The sequence below is a fragment of the Drosophila persimilis genome, unplaced genomic scaffold (genome assembly GCF_003286085.1).
Source record: "Drosophila persimilis strain 14011-0111.01,24,50 unplaced genomic scaffold, DperRS2 tig00000000-arrow-pilon, whole genome shotgun sequence".
Taxonomy (NCBI): domain Eukaryota; kingdom Metazoa; phylum Arthropoda; class Insecta; order Diptera; family Drosophilidae; genus Drosophila; species Drosophila persimilis.
The window spans coordinates 24,314,020-24,332,753 of NW_020825288.1; the positions used below are offsets into that span (position 1 = coordinate 24,314,020).

General features: G+C 41.3%; 1 protein-coding gene and 1 non-coding gene across 9 annotated transcripts in view; one reads left to right on the top strand and one right to left on the bottom strand.

The window, feature by feature from the left end:
• Window positions 1-18,734, top strand: part of LOC6591785 (tight junction protein ZO-2) — a 122,027-nt gene that overhangs the window by 61,802 nt on the left and 41,491 nt on the right. For 5 of the 8 annotated variants that reach the window (XR_003408577.1, XM_002017350.2, XM_026987255.1 and 2 more), the window contains exon 3: window positions 13,170-13,707. Coding sequence is in view for 7 of the 8 variants with exons in the window: in XM_002017350.2 (XP_002017386.2) it covers window positions 13,170-13,707 (538 nt within the window). In the remaining variant the exon portion in view is untranslated. Of the gene's footprint in view, window positions 1-12,670; window positions 13,088-13,169; window positions 13,708-15,979; window positions 16,916-18,734 lie in introns of those variants that run through there. The other 3 variants (XM_026987274.1, XM_026987283.1, XM_026987231.1) reach the window with 3 other exon arrangements.
• Window positions 16,006-16,078, bottom strand: Trnar-ucg. The gene has a single exon. It is a non-coding gene; the product is annotated as a tRNA-Arg (tRNA).

The following is an 18,734-nucleotide window of genomic DNA, read 5'->3' on the forward strand; positions in this document are numbered from 1 at the left end:
TTAAATGTAATAATTTGATCGTAAAGGCTGTCTAAATAAATACTAGATGGTCATGATGATGGGGCAAAAGTCTTCAAAGAATTCATTTACAAAAGTGGCCAAATCTACCAAAAATAAAAAGATAAATTAATAAAAATTAGATAAATAAAAAACTTAGATATGTACGAGTATAAATTGTTTATAGATACATATGTATCTCTTCGGACTTAATAGACAATTTTGCATCTTCTGGGATTGATTTTGGCACCTCCCAAATATTGAGATCTCCTACTGTGATAATTAATTAATTAATTGATTAATTCTAGTCTAAAAATCAATTCTAAATTAATCTTTTGATTAATAAATCGGACCTAAATTAAATGAATTCTTAATAATTTGGCAAACAAAAAAAAAAAACAAATAAATTCTTTAAATTTTTTTAATTTTTCGATTTTTTGTTTGTTTCTTTAATTTAAAAAAATATTTCTTCAGAATTTAAATAAGTTAGTGCGATTAAATGGCTGCAAAGGAAATTATTTAGGTCTGGGAATGCATTACAGATTTATTTCCCTGATCTTGTTCCCTTTCTTTGGGCTTCACCTCACAATTGGCCCAATTCCCATAATATTCCCACTGTTTCACGCCTCATGCGGCGACGCCCCTCGGTCGTCTGCCTGGGATCTACATTCTCCCTTCGAGTCCCCCCGACAGTCCTCTAATAATTGTATAGGTGCATATATTTTTGGGGCGTTTTGGTGTCAAAACTGTTTGTGACACACAAATTGCTGACTGCATTTTCAAACACTGTTGATTATGCAGATTGCAGTGCAGGAGAGAAGAGAATTTCAATTGCTGGAAAAGGCAACTCTCTCCAGAGAGCAGTTCCGCTACCGTTAGGGCCACGACAGGCGCCGAGTGGCTTCATTCTTGCCTCCCTTCCAGCCCCCCCTCTCCCGCGGTTGAGAATAATGAAAAGTTAATATTCAGAAAACGTTTGCCGTATGAGAAAATTAGCATAGGAAAAGCCAAAGGCATGGGCTCTGGAAGAACGGTAGGAAAAGTGCACGTGAGAGGCCCTAGAGAGAGAGAGGGAATACAGAAGAGAAAGGGAACGGAGGGAACGGAACAATAAAACATAACTATAAACTGTTTGGCCATATAACATGGAGCTTAGCATGCAACCAGCGATCATCGTCATCATCATCATCGTCATCAGCAGCAACGTTGCAACGTTGCAACGTTTGGAGACTACTTGGACTTGGAGCTCTGCATGTGCCCCATACAGTTTTCACCTCTCTTTCCCCGTCTTTTCGGGGGTTAGCTCGCACGACAGCTGTTGGTCTGACAACCATCCCGTGGGGGACGCGGAGGGGCACTCTGCCACAGGACCGCCATTCGGGCAGCTGAAAAGAAAGACAGATAAACAAGTTGCTGCCCCAGCTGCCCCTGCTGCCCCGCTGCCTTTTCTCTACCAAAGACTTTTGTATGATTATTTTTCGTTAAGCTCTTTTTCTGTTCATGGATTTATATGCCGGAGACGTGCAAATTTTGAACCAGTTTATAAACAAAAGTCCCCGCTAACAGGGGGCTCTCCGTGGAGTTGCATTTGGGAGTCCAGTGTGCTAGAGAGAGGTGTGTGAGTTATGGCGAAATTTGTATGCCTTGCACCCGTCAACAATTGACTACTGGCATGGGTTTATTATAGAGAGGGCCAGTGCCAGGGCCAGTGCCAGGGCCAGGACCGGGGCCGGGGCCGGGGGCCTCGTTCTGCCTTATTTATCGGTGGATGGGCCCATGGCATGTTAATCGCTTGGATAACCAGGATATGCGTACACTCATAATTCTTGGATACAAAAATATAGCCAGTAGTTACGGATAGTTCTTAGTTTTTACGAGGGGGAGTTAACAATGATTTATAGACTTTTTAGATGGACGAAAGAATTATAACTACCTAAAGCCGATTGCTTTGCACTTGATGTCTTGGAAACCAAGAATTTGTGGGGTATTTTCGAACCTCATTACAGTTCTAGTTAGTTTTTCTATAAGTTTTTCCATTTCAATACCCTTAAAATGGTAAAAATACTTGTAAAAAGGTCTTTAAAATAGTATTCGATTGGAACTAACATTGATTTCGATCCCATTCTTCATCGTATAAGCGCATGTTCATGTTTTGTTTTTGCATTCTCGAGCTGGCGTCATAATGGAATGAATCTGGGAGCAGGAAACATTCAAAACTATTTTGAACCGTACTTTGATCTTCCTTACTGTTTTTTAAACCACTTTGAACACTTTCTTCATTCCAATATTCCTTAGAATTTCCACCAAAGATGTCCCAAAACCATTACGAATGAGGTCCCTTTTGTATATTTATGTATTTCCCAGTCAAAGTCCCAGTGTCTCTGTGTCTCACCTTTGATATGGCCATTAGGACAGTGCATATGCCCCGTCTGCGAGCACAGGAAAACAGGATTATCTCTGGTGAATGAGTCATGGTTGAGCAAATCTGCAGACAACCGACTGGCTGTTGACTGGCAGACTTTAGTGGCTGTGTGGAGACCCAGCTGGGTCGCTGGATCACTATTTGCTCCGCAGATAAATTGGCAACACGCGTCGCAGATGCCCCTAAAAAATATACCCATAAACAAGGAGTATACTCCCCTGAAGCCCACTCTTTTGCCAAATGCTTTGCCATTCTCCGGCAGATGTTTATGCCAGGTCTAGCTCTGAGCCTTAATTATCCCCAAAATTGATTAACTCTCGAAAGAAAAGGAGAGCAAATGAGTGGATGGATGGATGGATGGATGGGGAAATGTAAGAGGTTTTCCACTCGAGGCTAATTGATTCAAATGGTAATAACTACTGGTCTTATCGTGCACCCAATAGTTTCTTTTATTTCTCTCTGTTTTTTTTTTTTTTGGCCAGTGGCCCAACTCGTGATGGCAGGAGAAAAGGCCAGGCCAGCCAGCCATTGATTGGCTTCTCCTTCAATTTATGACTCAATCAATCCTTTTGGGCCAATTGCAATTGCAGTGCATGGCTACACCCAAGTCTCGCAATTGTATCTGCAATTTGTGCCTGCCGGCAAGTTAGTGGCTCCAACTAACTCTCGAAAGAAGGCGAGTTTTGATTTTCGTTTCAGGGGATAATTTGCTTTAAATTTTTCATTAAATCTTCGTGATTTTTTGCACAATTATTCGAAACGAACATGTGTCAATCATTCAATCATTTCGGATGTGTCTTGCGTGTCTCTCGAGTATTCGAATACTTTCAACACCTTTCAGCCCGTGGCTTCCACCTGTTTATGCGTTATTTTTTCGTCTGAATATTCCTGACCTGTTCTTCATAATGAAAATGTTTATTTCGTTGTGCTAAAAAAAAAATGGTTATAAATTAGCAAAAACAAGAAATATGAATTATTATGCATACACCGAAAATACATTAGAAACTTGTTTAAACATTTCAAAGTCTTTAAGAGAAATACCCGTGGATATGCAGTGTCGACTGCTGCAATATAATAATCATAAAGAAACACTGGAACCTTGGGATTCTGTTTTTTTGTGGCCTTAATTTGTTCAAATTTTATGATTAGTTCAACAAAAGTCTTTGGTGTTTTGCAACCAACATTTTGTGTCTGTTTAGTGCAGAATTTATAGGTGTTTGTGTTCCCAAAAAAATCATGAGGGTTTATGAGCAATGAAGAAATATTAAAAAAAAAAAAAAAACATATGTAAAGGCCAGAAAAGACATAAATATAGAAAATAATAAAATAAATAAAAAAATATAAAATAAATAAAGAAAAAATATATAGATACAAAATAAAAGTAAATGAATAAATACAAAATTAGATAAAAAAAAAACAAGAAATACAAAATTTTAGACATAGAAAAAAATAAAAAGAGCCTTGATAGATTTTATTTAAAGTGTGATCGAACATCAGGAAGGAGGACGCAAAAAGGAGGAGAGCTTAAAGCTCTCTCGTATTGAAAAATCAGCTGTTTGGAGGGCCAGCTGTTTATTGTGCATTCTACTAGATATGATTATTATTTTTGTCTCAGAATTCTTCTGGGACACAAGTGCCCTTAATGGAAGATATGGTATTCCTTTTGAGAATAAATTTATCTTTTATCTTTTGTCTGAAATCTTCAAACCAGCAACCAGCATGTTTTCCATAACGAAGTGATCTTCAAGTCCGCATTCAGGAAAGTTGCAGTTAGCTTTTACTTTCTTTAACCCCATTTAAGATCCATTCACCAAACCTCAACTCATTCCCTGCTCCACATACACGCTCCATGGCAGGGCCTTTCCCTCCTCTGAATTTTCACACATTTCACACAAGTATTCAGTGATTCCCATAGGCACCACAGAAGATCGCCCACAGCGGGTGGCTCTGTGGCCTCTTTCATCGGAAAGCTCTATAAAATAGACCCCCTGGAGACCACGTGCGGCAGGCCCTTACAATTTTACTCATTATATGAAATCGATACCAGCATTAGAGATACTTTTTCCCAGATGAATGGCAAACACAAAAGTAATCAACAGACAAAACACTGAGACGATACCCCAATAATGTGTTTAATTTTTCATAATTTTTCGAACGAAAAAAAACGCCTTGGATTTCTGCCAAAAACCAGTTGAGATGTTGGCGGAACCCTCGTGATTTATGGACTGCAATTAAAGAAAGAAAAACTTCATTGAATTTATCTTTGTTTTTTGGCTCGTGTTTATTTTTTTGGATTATTGCTCTGGACGTCCGTTCAGGCCGCCGCCTCATTGTCTCCTAAATTATTTTCTCACCCAACAGCTGCGACAGCGACTCGCTGTGGTCCACCCAACGGCAGCGACGCCCTCTCTGTGGTCCACCCCAAAAAGGGTTGCCAAGTTTTTCAGTCTATTTGATTATTGCTTTTGCCGTTTGCGTCTTTATTTATAGCGACAGATGCAGGGCAGATGCCCCCCCCCCCCCCCCCCACCACCTTCTGCTCTGTATTTTCCGAAACTATTTTCATGTTTGGGGAAAAACTTTTAGTGATTTTTGGAATTTTTGTGTATTTTGAAACTCAATAAGCAAAATACATAAATGTTTATGCATTTACAGGCAGTGATATTTACGGAATTGATTTATTATTTGTAGATGGAAACAAATGGAAATTACAAATATTTTCTGGGGGAGCGGGCGACTTAGAGAAAAGAGTTCTCTTGCGGAACCAGTTCTCTTTTTCTCTCTGTGTCTGTCTCTGTGTTTTTATAGTCAAAAGCAAACCTGTTTATAGATATAGATACATATGTATATCCACATGGTAGATATATATATTCCATGTAACAAATGTCCACCTCATTTTCATAATTAATTATCTTTTTGTAGTCGGTTTTGTTGAGGTAGAGAAGGTATATTGTGGTTTTAGAAGGGAATGTAACTGAAAAAAGCTTAACCCTCGGATTTTATGATCTATAAAACACTACTTTTCAATTTAGTGTTGAATATGTATGGGTATTCCCAATTTTAAGGATATGCCGTGCAAATATGTGTAATGCCTTTATCTATAGATCGAAAAATAGTCATAGAAATCGGATATATATGTAAGAAGGCTGTGCTGTCGGTACACTCGCGTCCCCTATCCCGTTAGCGAGAGAGCAGATCGGGAGAGCCCGAGAGCGGTCGTAAAAGAGAGCCGTCAAGCGCCCGAGAGAGGACTCTCATTATTAAGTTGTCAGTCGTAGTTATCCAATATTCTTTATAAAACCTCCACTCCATACTCATATCAATAAACGCTATTATAATTAACATTCCTACATATATATATATATTTAAATCTATATCAATAAATATACCGGCTGGCATTTTGGTTTCTACAAATTTGTTTTACTCATTATAAACTCTTCTACATATTCATTAACGTGCAATATTCCAATTAATGAAAATTAAAATTACTGGGTGTCCTCCTAGTCGCAATACCTTCTTTAGCTGAAGCCTTTTTTTTCTGCTGCTGCCAGAGAAAAAATTAAATTAAGTCCACAGTCGCTTGCCCGCTCGCTCGGTTGCCCGTTCGTACCACGTGCCAGCATCCATCATTGTGGCTGTCAGCAAGAGACCACCATTATCTGATATCTGAGTCACATCAACGCGACTTAATAAGTAATATACTCGTACTAGATACAGATACAATACTTTTCTATATGCACTTCTCTTTGTCTAGATTTTCTGCACCGGTTTAATGTCTCATAAAAACTCAACTGCAAATTGGCAAAGACTGCGAGGAGCCACCAGCCCACTCCACTCTCTTTGCCCCTGCCCCACGTCTGTTCCCCCTCTGCTCTTTGCTCTGCTCCACTCCACTCTTTGTTCCGCTGTCTCCTCTGCTCTTTGGCCCCGGTCGCTGTCTCTCGATGTGTGTTAAGAGGTTAAAATCATTTGACATCTTGTGCATTATAATTACACTCCACTCCACTCCACTCTAGACTGCATTCGTAGTGCACTGGTCTGGGATCAGGGGCTTTAATTTAATTATTCATCGAGTGACGCTAATCGAATCGATTATATAAATGGTTAATGCCTGCCTCACGTATATGTGACATTGTTGGGTTCGGGAAAGGTGGTAAATGGTGTCAAGCAAATGGTATTTAAATCATAATAGGGGTTACATTGTTATTTTAATTAATAGAAAGTGAATATTTAAGAGCTTCCTTTTATTTTTCTGTATTTCTGCAGCTTTTAAATATTAATTTGGATCCTTAAAAATAGATTAGAATTGATTGAATGATTACAAATCGCCTTTTTCTATAAGATTTCGTCTAAATTCTCCAGGTTAATTTTTTTTAAATATTTTCAAGTGACAAATAGAAACATTCTCCATTTGAAGCACATTTTTACATCAATTTAGGCGCGAATAAATTCGCTAAAGGGTAGATGCCGCTAATTTGGGTTATCTCTTTTTTTGGGATAACAATTTTCAATAAATAGAGTTGATCTCCTGCTGAATCTCTCTTTATTCGAACAAGAGCCGAAAAGTAGAGACTACAAAAAAATATAAGTGCAACAGCTATGTTGGATCTTCCGTCCTACACACTCTGTGCGCTCTATACTCTAAGAAAATCTTTAAAAGACCATTTGTCTGGCTTTCTTTTCTTTTTTTTTATGGATATTTAAAGACTTCTTAAGTTTATTTTTATCAATAATCAAATATCTTGAACTTTTTTAAAAGGAAATATCGGAAATTCTTCAAAGATTTCCCGCTTTTTTGCATCAGTTCTTTGTACCACTTTGTTGATAAAATTTTTCTTATAAAAATAATCATATCATCGTCAATGTTTGTGCTTATCTGTCCCTATAATGTATGACTTCCCCCTTATCGTATATGCTATAAGCCCTAAACAAAAACCCATCTTCCATTCACCTTTTGTCCCAATCTTTACCAAATTTCCAAAAGATAATTAAACAGCTCTTTGGTTGCATTTTAGCCACGTAATGTTTTGCTAATCGTTGATTTATCGAATTCTCTTTTGAATTCATTTATGTGCGATATTTATAGCACGATTCCCCTGACGCTGAAAGCAAGTTCTCTTATCTTTAAGATCTCATTCGAATTCTCATTCTCATTCTCTGTCTCCCCCGTTTGCCTCCCACTTGCCTTAATTAATTCTCTTTCCAACCCACATGGTGCTGGGAGCACTCCTCACACCCAAGGCGAGACCATGGACAGACAGCCGCCCATAGTAGAACCCATTCGCACTCCCATGCCATTCCATTCCATTCCGTTCCATTTGCTGCCTGCATTGTTAGCTTAGCCCGCGCTCGAAGGCAATTGCGGGCTTAAGAACGTGTTCATGCACGCCGCCCGTTTATGCTAGGAACTGATTTAATTGCAATTGTGCGAGTGCCAGTGCGAGTGCGGAGGGGTCTTCGACCAGCAAGCGGCAGTCGACATGCAATTGATATCAAAATATCGTCACCCCGGGGCACCCTCCCATCCACTGGTGGAAACCCGAAATGCGGGCTAATCCACACACCCAAAAGAGAGAGAGAGAGAGAGGAGAGTCGGGGAACAGTCGTTTAATTAACAAGTGTACGAGTAATTGATAAAAATACAGTTAAGGAAACTGAAAATGAGTTGCACTGAGAGCAAAATGTGGTATAAAGTCGAAAAGTACATGGAAACTTGGCCTCCACTGCTAAGCTACTCGGTGAGAGAGTAAATAGAGAGAGAGAGAGATGCTACGGTGTGGACTGTGGGCATAAAAACACTCAGCCTTTGCTGCTAAGCTACTCTGGGAAAGAGGGACAGATAGAAAGGCTGAGGCAGGGGTGTTAGATACAGAAATATTTACAAGATATTTTCAAGCACTGCATCTCCACATATGTATCTCCCCATTTCCTAAATGAATCCACCAAATTGCCTTGATTTTCGCTCAGTGTGGCCTGTGTTAAGGGTATCCCCCTGCTCTATTTTATTAATCACGCCAATTGCCCGAAAAGTGTGTGTAAAGTAAAGACTCAAGTCAAGCAGATGTCAATATAAAAACCGCGACGTGGTCGTGGTCGTAGTCGTAGTCGTCTCCGTGGCATGACACACATTTTCCGACATGGAAAATGGGAAAATAAATGCGTGACAAGTGAAAATGTTGCGTTCGTTTGTGTCTGCCACTGGAGGAGGAGGAGGCGTGCCACACAGAGAACACACAAACCGAAACACTTCATCCAATGTTTATTTTTAATAACAACGAATTTTTTTTTTGGTTTTTAAGAGTCACGGCAATTTCATGCTGCTTTGAACAGCAGGGAGACGGAGACAGGAAGGGTGGGAGGAAAGAGCAGAGGCATAGTAAGAGACTAAAAGAGAGCGAGAGAGTGGGGTACAAATTTTAAAGCGTCTGACATTTATTTTGCATGACATTTCACACACACAAAGGCGGAGGCACTCGGACTGGGGGGCGGCGACACTTGTGTGTGGCGTGGCATGGCGGCACCTTGTTATCCAGGGAAACTGTCTCCAAAGTGAATCGTTTCTCGGGCTCTGTTTTGGAATACACTGTCCAGTGGAGGCACACCGGATTTGGTTTGGGGTTTCAATAGCTTTAAAGGAAGGAAAACTCACTCTTCACTGCTAAGCTACACTGTGAAAGGGAGATGTTAGAACTGCATAAAGTCATGCCTTTCGATCTTTACGAATCATTCCTTCAGTCAGATTCTGGTGGCATTGGCGAGTGAGCGAGCAAAAAAACAGAAATTTTCGGCTCTCACGCAGATCTAAACTGACCGAACGAAGCGAAAGCCGAATCGATTCGGTGGCCTGTTGATGCTGGCCTCTGTAAAGCTTCCTAGACTGCATGAAAGCTCGCCCTTAACTGCTAAGCTACTCTGAGAGAGAAAGAGAGATGCCATAGTGTCTAAAAGTGTATACAACATTCTCTCTGCCCAGTTTCAGCTTTTCATTCTTTCTTATTTCGATTCTTCTTTCTTCTGTTTCTTCTTCTTATTCCCTATTGTCTGCCACTTTTCGTGTTGTGTGTTGATTTTATTTCTGGTCCCCAAATATTAAGCAATTTAGTCAAACAAAATGTTTGTTCTTATTTTGGCGCACTCTCTGGCGCGCTCTCTTTCCGCCACTTGCTGTTCCCCTTTTCGTCCCTGCTTCTCTCTCTCTCTGGCTCTTGTGTGTCTGCCTGCATCCCCATTCCTCGCCTCGCTCTCAGTCGCCTGCAGAGTCTGTCGCGCATGTCGCTTGGAGGGAGGGAGGCAGGGTACGGGCCGGGCCTCAGAAGTTCCGCCGTTCTATTCGAAAATCAGTTCGAAAATTACTCGGCGGTCAACGCACACGTCTGGGGCTCCCGAGAGCCACAAAGAAATCCTATTTCAAAAACGAATCCCAGACACACATTTTTTGAACTTTTTCGTCGGCGTTTCTGTCGTGTGTTTTATTAATGAAAAATTTTGTAAATAAAATACTAGCCGGAATACGGAAATTTTGGCATACATATATTTTCGCCATGACTGGGAATTTTCTCTGATCCAATCCATATATTTTTAGAATGATTGATGGGTAGAGAACGTCTACGGGACTTGGGATTTGTGGAGAATTTTTTTTTGGGAATAAATGGAGAAATTCTTGAGATGAATAACGAACGCGAGTTGCAGTGGAAATAAAGGAAATTAAATAAAATGTCTACCAATTTAAAAACAAACAAAAAATGAAGAAGAAAGTGGATTAAAAAATATATATTTATCTGGAATAAAACACATAAATAATTATTTGATTTAATTTAATATTTAAACGAAGAACAGTCTGAAAATAAAGAAATAAAATAATTTAAAAATGTCAAGAGCGAGAAATTTATAGATACATATTTTGAAGATACATACATATATGTATGAAGATCTTTCGGTACCAATGCATTGAATATGATGTGAATATTTAATGCAATTCCTATACAAACTGTTAACTCGAATTGTAAAAGTATTATAAAAAATACAATAAAAATAAAGTTTAACAAAATAATGAATAATGAATAAATCACAACAAAAAGTTCCTCTTTTGTAGAGTATTCAACCCAGATCTGCCAAGACAACTTCCTTCCATTTTTGCCCGCTGGAAGCGATCGCTTTTCCCCTTGATACTCGAGTTCCTCTCCCAAAGAATCCAGACCCTCCATTATTTCTTTAGAGGCGGCGCCTTGCTTCCTCTCGTCCGAGATGCAGTCATAAATGGTCTATCATTCGCGTTCTCCTATCCGGTTGTTCTTTCCCCCCCGTTTCCCCCTCTGTCTATCGTTCGTTTTGCCATTAATCAATTCGCTTTGCCGTAAACAGGAGACTACTCGTAATTGCAACAATAAAAGAAATATAAACAACTGCAGAGCTGCAGAAAGTAGCAGCAGCTAAAGCCCAGATCCCCAGATCCCCAGATCCGTTGTAATCTGCATATCCGGCTTGTCTCGATGCCAGTCTGTCTGTCTGTCTGTCTGCCAGACATCTGGCAGAGAGGGAAGCCCCATCTGCCATTACCTTACTCCCCTGCCCAGAGGGGGATCCCTGCTTATGATGGAGCGTGGTTGGGGGGCATTGCGTGTATAGGAAGTGAGGCTTAAGGGGTAGCCAGAGGCCAGAGGGCAGAGGGCAGACCCTGCTTCCTTGTTTGACATTTTAATTGCATTGTTGATGGATTTCACTGTTGACACTTTCCTTTTTTTTTTGCTTTTTTTTCTCGTCGCCACATCAATTGTTAATGAACTTTTAAGTACAGAATAACCATTTTTGCGAGCTTGTGGGTTTTAAGTGGATGTGGCAGATGGGGGAGGGCTCTGCTCTGCTCTGCGAATGCGGTTTATGATGGGGTTGTCAATGGAAATGAGCAGAGGAAACTGTTGTATAATTAAAGAAAGTTTTTTATTGTGGCTTAAGTGTTGTTTAGGGAAAAAATTAGTGAAATTTAATTGGGAGTACTTACTGGAACATAAGGGCTAGAGCTATTTTGGGAGGAAATCAATGACTAATATCACCCTGAGAGAGATCTGATTAGAGGTGAATGATATAAAGAATATATATGGAAAGTCCTAGTTTTGTTAGTCCACCTAAAAATATCCTTTTTTCTTTAATCCTTTAAACAAACCTTAGGATTTAAGATCTTCGTTTACGAATTTACAGTGCCGCTCAACTGAATAGGTTCAACAATTTTCAAAAGTCAAACCGCTATATCTTTTTAACCAACTTACCGATTTATATGAAATAATTTTTTTTGCATAGATTGATTCATTATTAATATAGCAAGAATGTTTGTGGTTTCCAGAACACGTATGAAAAGTCTATTATAGGGATTATTCCTTATACCTTATCCTGGAAAGCTCTATTCTCTAAGATCTGTTTAGATAACAATAAGGACTGGATAGCTTTTAAAGTATTTGAAGTAATAGCAAGTTCTTAAAGCGATAGAATTTCAAAGAAATCTAGAGAAAATTCTTGATAATTCCTACGTTTCAAGTTCTAAATTCTAATTATCCAAAAACGAACTCTCAACCAATAATTATTTTATAACAAGCAAAGCCATTTATTAGTGTTATTTTTCTAGAGCACATATTCCCATATTCTTAAACCCTCTTTCTGCTTAATAATTATATCAAAAAAGTGACCTCAAATGCTCTCCTCTCTACCGTCTTTGCTTTGTTTTCGAGGAAATTGTCTGTGAAAATGAAAATCAAGTGGAAAAAGTTAACCACTCTTAAGACTATATCAGATCGGAGTTCCTCTTCCGTTCAACACCTCATTAGGGACGGTGCGACGAGGGCGGGGCCAAAACGACTTTTAATTGCGGCCAGTGGGCATGGCCTGGGCTCCCTCTCCCCGTCTCTATCTCTGTCCTACTCTCCCCCACAACCATCTATTTCGCTCTTGCCACATCCGTGTGTCCCCCTCTCCCCTCTCCCCGAAAGGAAACAAGATACACGACATGTCCAGAGGGTGAACATGATAAATGCCAGTCCTAATGTTCTGCCACATGAAAATTTCCTATAGAACCAGAGGCTAAAAGAACACTTAAGTGAGAGACAAACTAAAATTGTCATTTAACATTTGTCAAGGGGAAATAAAATTAAAAAATTAAATTAAAAAAAGATAAACAAAAACAACAAGCAACAACAAGTTGCAGACTAATTAAATAATTGGAAAAAATTACGTGGGAACAGCCACAAGACAAGACAATGACAAAAGAACTAAATTAAAGCGAACGAAGCGGAGAAACCCCCAAGGAAAAATGTCGCAATTCGATTATACCTGCTATACAGTGCCCGAGTGCTCCACGGACGATGATGAGGACCATGATGAGGCGGTGGGCAGTGACGGGACCCTGGGGCACAAGGATCACTCGGATTGTACCCAAGAATCGGATGCCACAACCACCACATCGTCCCTGGAGCGACGGCATATCTATGGGAGCCAGTACCGCAGAAGCTACGGACCCCAGAGGGCCTCAATGCCCGTCCTGCGATCCAGCCAGTCCAGGGAGATGACCCCGCAGCTGGGGATGTACCATGAGGGACCGGAGACACCCCCGCAATGGGGATACTTTGTGCCCCTGTCGCCGAATTGTTTCTTCAGTCCCCCGATGCAAAGAAGGCGCTTTAGGTGGGAAAAGGGATAGGGATCTCGGCCCAAAAGAGCCCCATATAGAGCTCCACTAATTTCTGTATCTCTTCTGCTGTTTCAGGGAAAAGGAAAACGATCGCAATCGTCGGGCTGTCAGCTATGGAGGCGGAGACATGCCGTCCTCTGTACAATCGGCCACCATTCCCCGAGCTGCCCCACGTCGGGTGGCCCTGATGAAGGAGCCACCACCGCCGCCGCCACCGAAGCCACAGCTCTCGTCGAAGGCCTCGCTGCAGTCCACGGACTCGTCGAGCACGTGCCTGGCCAGCAGCAAGTACCCCCAGTCCGAGTACAATCTCATCCAGAAGATCGACTCGAACAGTACTCTGACGGCCCCGGCTCAATACCAGCCGCAGAACTTCTATGCCAACACTGGGACGATTGCCTCCAGCAATGGCTACGGATCGCTCTTGTGTCACGCCAGCTCTACGGCCAGTCCGTTGGCTGTGCGGAAAAGGGACAAGCTGCTGCATCGATTCAGCGATGCTGCCACATTGGGGCGCAAGCTCAAGAAAAAGAAGAACACGAATCGCACCTGCAGATCCATGACGGAGGCCATTGAGATGCTGGCCGATCCGGTTATTGAGGATGAGTTTTTTGTAAGTATTATAAATGATTATTAATCGATTAATATCGTTATATGTATCGAAAGTACGAATGGTGCCAATTTTGATTGAAGAATTCCATCAAAAGTGGGGATTTTTAAATGCATTTTTATAAATCGATAAATATCGATTAAAACAGTGTAAAAAGAACGCCAATTTCAGAACGGTTTCCCATTCCGAGTACCAGTATTCTGGATTTCAAATAAATATCTTATGTATATCGATTATCGATCGATACATTTGAAATCGTAATTTATCGATTGGGATTTGAGATTTTCAAATGAAATAAAGCTAAATTGTATGGCTATTATATGAATTCAAAACTTATCGCATTGTTGCCCTTCTTGTTTTCCATTTCTCAGTTTAAGAGTTGTGGATTTCATTCTTATAAATTTATGCTTTTCCTGATCTCTAGATCTCTATGTACAGTGCTAGTTTATTCTCCATAGCTCGCCGTATCTTTTGGTATCTTTAAAGCTCTCTTTAAACCTTAACCCTTTGGTTACTGCCCTTCCATCCATCCCTCCCATCCCACTGCCCATTTAGGGGGTGTATTTGTTTGGATTAGGGCCTCCACCTCCATCCTCCTACCACTCCCTTACCAAGCTTTTCATTTCATTTGAAGCTCTGCCTCTGCTCTGCTCTGGTCTGCTCATTCAGCTTTATCGGCACTCGCTTTTGTTTTATTTTTCTTTGGGGACGGACTGGAAATGTTATCCATTGGAAAAGGCCGAGAAGAGAGAACGAACGAACGAACCCATAGTCCGGCGGATAGATAGGCGGCTCTACAAATGCCATACATTTTATTTACGGTTTAGTTCATATTTGTAGCTCGTGGCGGCGGTTCGAGATCCCAAAAAAACTAAAACAAATTTATTTCCCTACGTAGGCGGACGGAAGTGTAAGAAAGACAAATCTTTCCGGGAGATAAGATGGAAAAACATGCGGGGAAATTGTAGATTCAAGTGGAGTGTTTTTGTGCTATTGAAAATTTGGAGATGCTTTAAAAGCTAATGGAAGGAACGTTCCTTTGATGGATGAAAAGATCTTCTTTGATATAAAGCCATTCCATTAAAGTGAACTTCTAATGAAATGATTCCTCTATTCAATCATTACCATAATTCTCATTAATTAATGGAATCAATGATCATAGTTCCCATTGATCTCGAACTCTAACTCGACCTCTGACGAACCCCAAGGCTCGAGCCTAACCTTGAATGTATCTGTTTTGCATCGACCAAAACCCAATTGAACTCAATTCTCGGTAGACAACCAACCTCCAAAAAAGGGGCGTCAATGGAATTATCTGAGTATCCCAATAGTCTGAACATTTCAACGACCTAATCGTACCTCACAAATTTGCAATGTTTCAACAATGTCGAAAGGGGAATTTGGGTCGCACCAACCGAAGACCCGATGGGGCATGGCTAAGCCACAAATTATTTGCAAATCAAGCTTTAATTAACCAACTCTGAGTTGACAGATTAGCATAGTATTTCACTCTACCCCCACCCCCACTCTCTCTCTCTCTCCCCCGTACGTCTTTCTCTCGGTTCTATTCTTTGGCTAAGAGTGCAGTGCATATGACATATTCAGTGTTCAGGAAGACGAATGTCTCTAACAAAACAAGTGACATGAAAACTGTGTCAATACTTGAGGGTTCGGGAAACGTTTTACCTTGCTGCAGGCAAACCGGACGGACAGCTGCAACGGCTAGAAAGGTGAACCGAACCCCGCTGACTAATTGGATTTTCTGTGCGTGCCAGGTGCAGAAGACAGACTTCCAGCAAATAATACAAAAAGTTGTTGTATTCAAATCAAACAATTGCAGTGGAAAATCGAACGTGAAGTGTGCTGAACGTGTGCGCCGGCAAATACAAAAAAAAATATAAAATTTTCTATATTTTTTGTGAGATTTTGCAGCAAAGCATTCAACATTTTCCCCTATTTTCGTCACGTTTTTTCTAAGTAGTGTATGTGGCATCTTTTAGGCGCGTACCTCAGTGCAATGAACGCTCGAAAAAATCCTAGCATACTTTTAAGGCACAATATTAAAAGTAGTACCTATATCAAACTGAGCAGCGCCACTGTGTAATAATTACCTTTTGATGTAGATAACCATGTCAAAAAACGTCCGATGCCTACTTTTCGTGTAGAATATAATCTCCCCAGCTATATTTTGTTTTTCTTCTGTTTAAATTATTTTGATGAAGGAAAAATTATTTTAGGCACTTGAGAGTAATATTTGTTGACTGAAAAAGAAAAAAAAGCGAAAAAAGGATACTTTCTATTCGACCGTGACAGGACTCGAACCTGCAATCTTCGGATCCGAAGTCCGACGCCTTATCCATTAGGCCACACGGTCGCTTGTGTATTGTCGTTTTAAACGGGAATAAGTACGCGCACTCATGCTCTAGGGTTCTTGTTCCATGCAGTAGCACGGCACTCGCTTTCCGCCCCCTCGGATTCCAACCCGAATTAAAGTTATATAATAAAAAAAGCAAAAGAAAAAAACGAAACGAATATGAAACCCACCCCGCGACGACGTAGTTTCAAGACGAAACAACCCAAATCGAACGTGTACAATCCCCTGGTACGCTACCGCCCGACGGCCTACGTACGGAATGGCATCATTGGCGGCGGCGAGGGCCCCGGCTCCAGTGGCATCTACCAGATCGACGACCGGGTGTACACCACCAACAAAATGTTCCTCCGCGATGGCTACATGTATCCCCGCCAGCCCGGCCAGCCCATGGATCCGCGGTACCCGCTGGAGTTGCACGAGTTCCCGCAACATTTCGGCGCCACTGGCCTGCAGCTGGTCAGCACACCAAAGGTGCACATAGCCGGGGAGTATTTGGAAGAGCAGCAGCAACAGCAGCAGCAGCCCCAGCAGGTGCATCTGCAGCAGGAACAGGAGCGACAGGGCCGCAAAGCTGCCGCCGCTGCCGAAATAAATCTGGCCAATCAGGTCTACTGGCTGGGCAAGCAAAAGTCCCGCTCCCGTTCCCGCAGCAACAGTGCGGGCAACAAGAGCATGGCCAGCTGCCTGGGCGGAGGTGGGGGCGGCGGCGGCAGCAGGGACCGGGATCGGGATCGTCCCTATATACGGAATGTGGACGATCTGCTGAAGGCAATGGGCAAAAGGGAGGCAAATGCTGAAACAGCATCCACGGCATCGCAGCGACGACGCTTCAAAAAGGTAGGCATGTCAATCCCCAAAAGCAAATACAAATCAATCATCGCCGTGGATTGCATTTGTCAACCCAATGATTGCAACATTTTCAATTGTCGGCGGTGTGGCAAGACCACCTTAATTACATTTACATTTGTTGCGCCTCGTTCCGCCAGGCCATCCGTCATCACAACCCGACATCTCGCCGTCACCCGATCCGCCAGTCGCCTCTGCAGTGGACAGAACTGAGGCACTGAAGCCTGCCAACCAGACATCATTTGGGTTGTGGCACGGCCCCTGGGGTGCGTCTGCGCAAAAATTAAAATTAATGATGTTCCGAAATTCGCCTCAGGCCTAAAGGGGAAATTGGTAGGAGTAGTGCAGAAAAGAAGGCAGGGGGGGCAGGTCCAGACAGTAGCTGCTAATTTGCCATCCCAAAAAAAAAAAACACACCTGCCCCATAAAAAGATATTCACTCTACTTTTGGGAACTCCTCCAACTCCACTCCACTCCACTCCGCTCCACTCCACTCTGCTCCACTCTTTCTCCTTGATTCTTTTTCAATTTCTGAAAAGCCTGCTCTTTGATGCGGTTCCTTTAAGCCTTTGTTTTTTAAACCACTGCTGTTCAGGCAGCCATGACGATTTGGTTTTTGCTTTATTTTAGATTTTATTTTAAACTTGGTTTCTTTCTTTTTTTTTTTGCTTTTGCTTTGCTGTGGTGTCTTTTTCGTCATTAGTGGATTTGTTGCTTCTTCTGGTTTATTTTTCTGGCTTAATTCCTCTCTCGCTTGGGGCACAATTTATGCGCTTCTGTTTCGGATTCCAATTCTCGGACTCGGTCTACTCTGAGGAGCACTTGAGTTTGAGAAATTGGTTTCGTTGATTGTGCTTTTGGGGCAGAAACAGAACAGTGGTTCGAGGAGTGAAGATAAATGGCACCACTTTTATGAGGGTATGAGAGAGTTTGGGAGAGAAGGGTGGAAAGGGTTACAGAAAACGAAGAAAACGAAGAATATTTTTAACTGGAGTTTTCTTCAATTTTAATGTAAATAATAAATAAAATAAATACATAAAAAAAATAATAATACATAAAATATCATTTACATCCGATTCGTTCCTTCGCTACAGCCAGATATTGAATATTCCGCTCATCCGAAAGTGCTGATTTGTGCTATTCATTCAATTCATGCTTCCAAATGACATCGTTCGAAGCAACATAAATAGTTCATTCCATTCCATTCCATTCCATTATCTCTTTCTCTGACTTTCCAAGTGTCTCTCTCTCTCTTCAATATCAACACAATTCCCAATCACTCTTCAACCACTGTATAGTCTCCTACTCCCAGCCATGACTCAACTTCCGGCTGTGTGTAAAATTCCATTTAGAATTTCGCATCAACTCGAATGAAATGAAGTAAATTGTAAATGGAAGTGGAAGTGGAAGAAGCCCAACGAAATGAGCATAAATTTATGCACTATATATGCAAGACCCTAGATTCAAAAGAGTTAAGGATTTTAAGCCAAATCCGGGCAAGGAATTTCCCATATGCAAAGGCAAAAGCAAAAGCAAAAAGAAAAACCAAAAGCCCAAGCAGTTGCAATGCAGTGCAGGTTGTCTCTGGTTGGGGAATTCCCCCCTTTTTTGCTCGCTGCAGTTACTCGTAAATTAAATAAAGCCTTTGCCCTCGTACTCCTCTCTGGCTGACGTTGGCATGTGTTGTGGCATTTTCTTGAGGGTCTGTCTCTCTGTCTCTTCCTCCGAAGAAAGTTGTGCCCAGTAACTTGTTAACAAAATTTCACAGATGGTCTTTTAGTTTGGTTTTTTTGTGGCTTTACATTTTTCC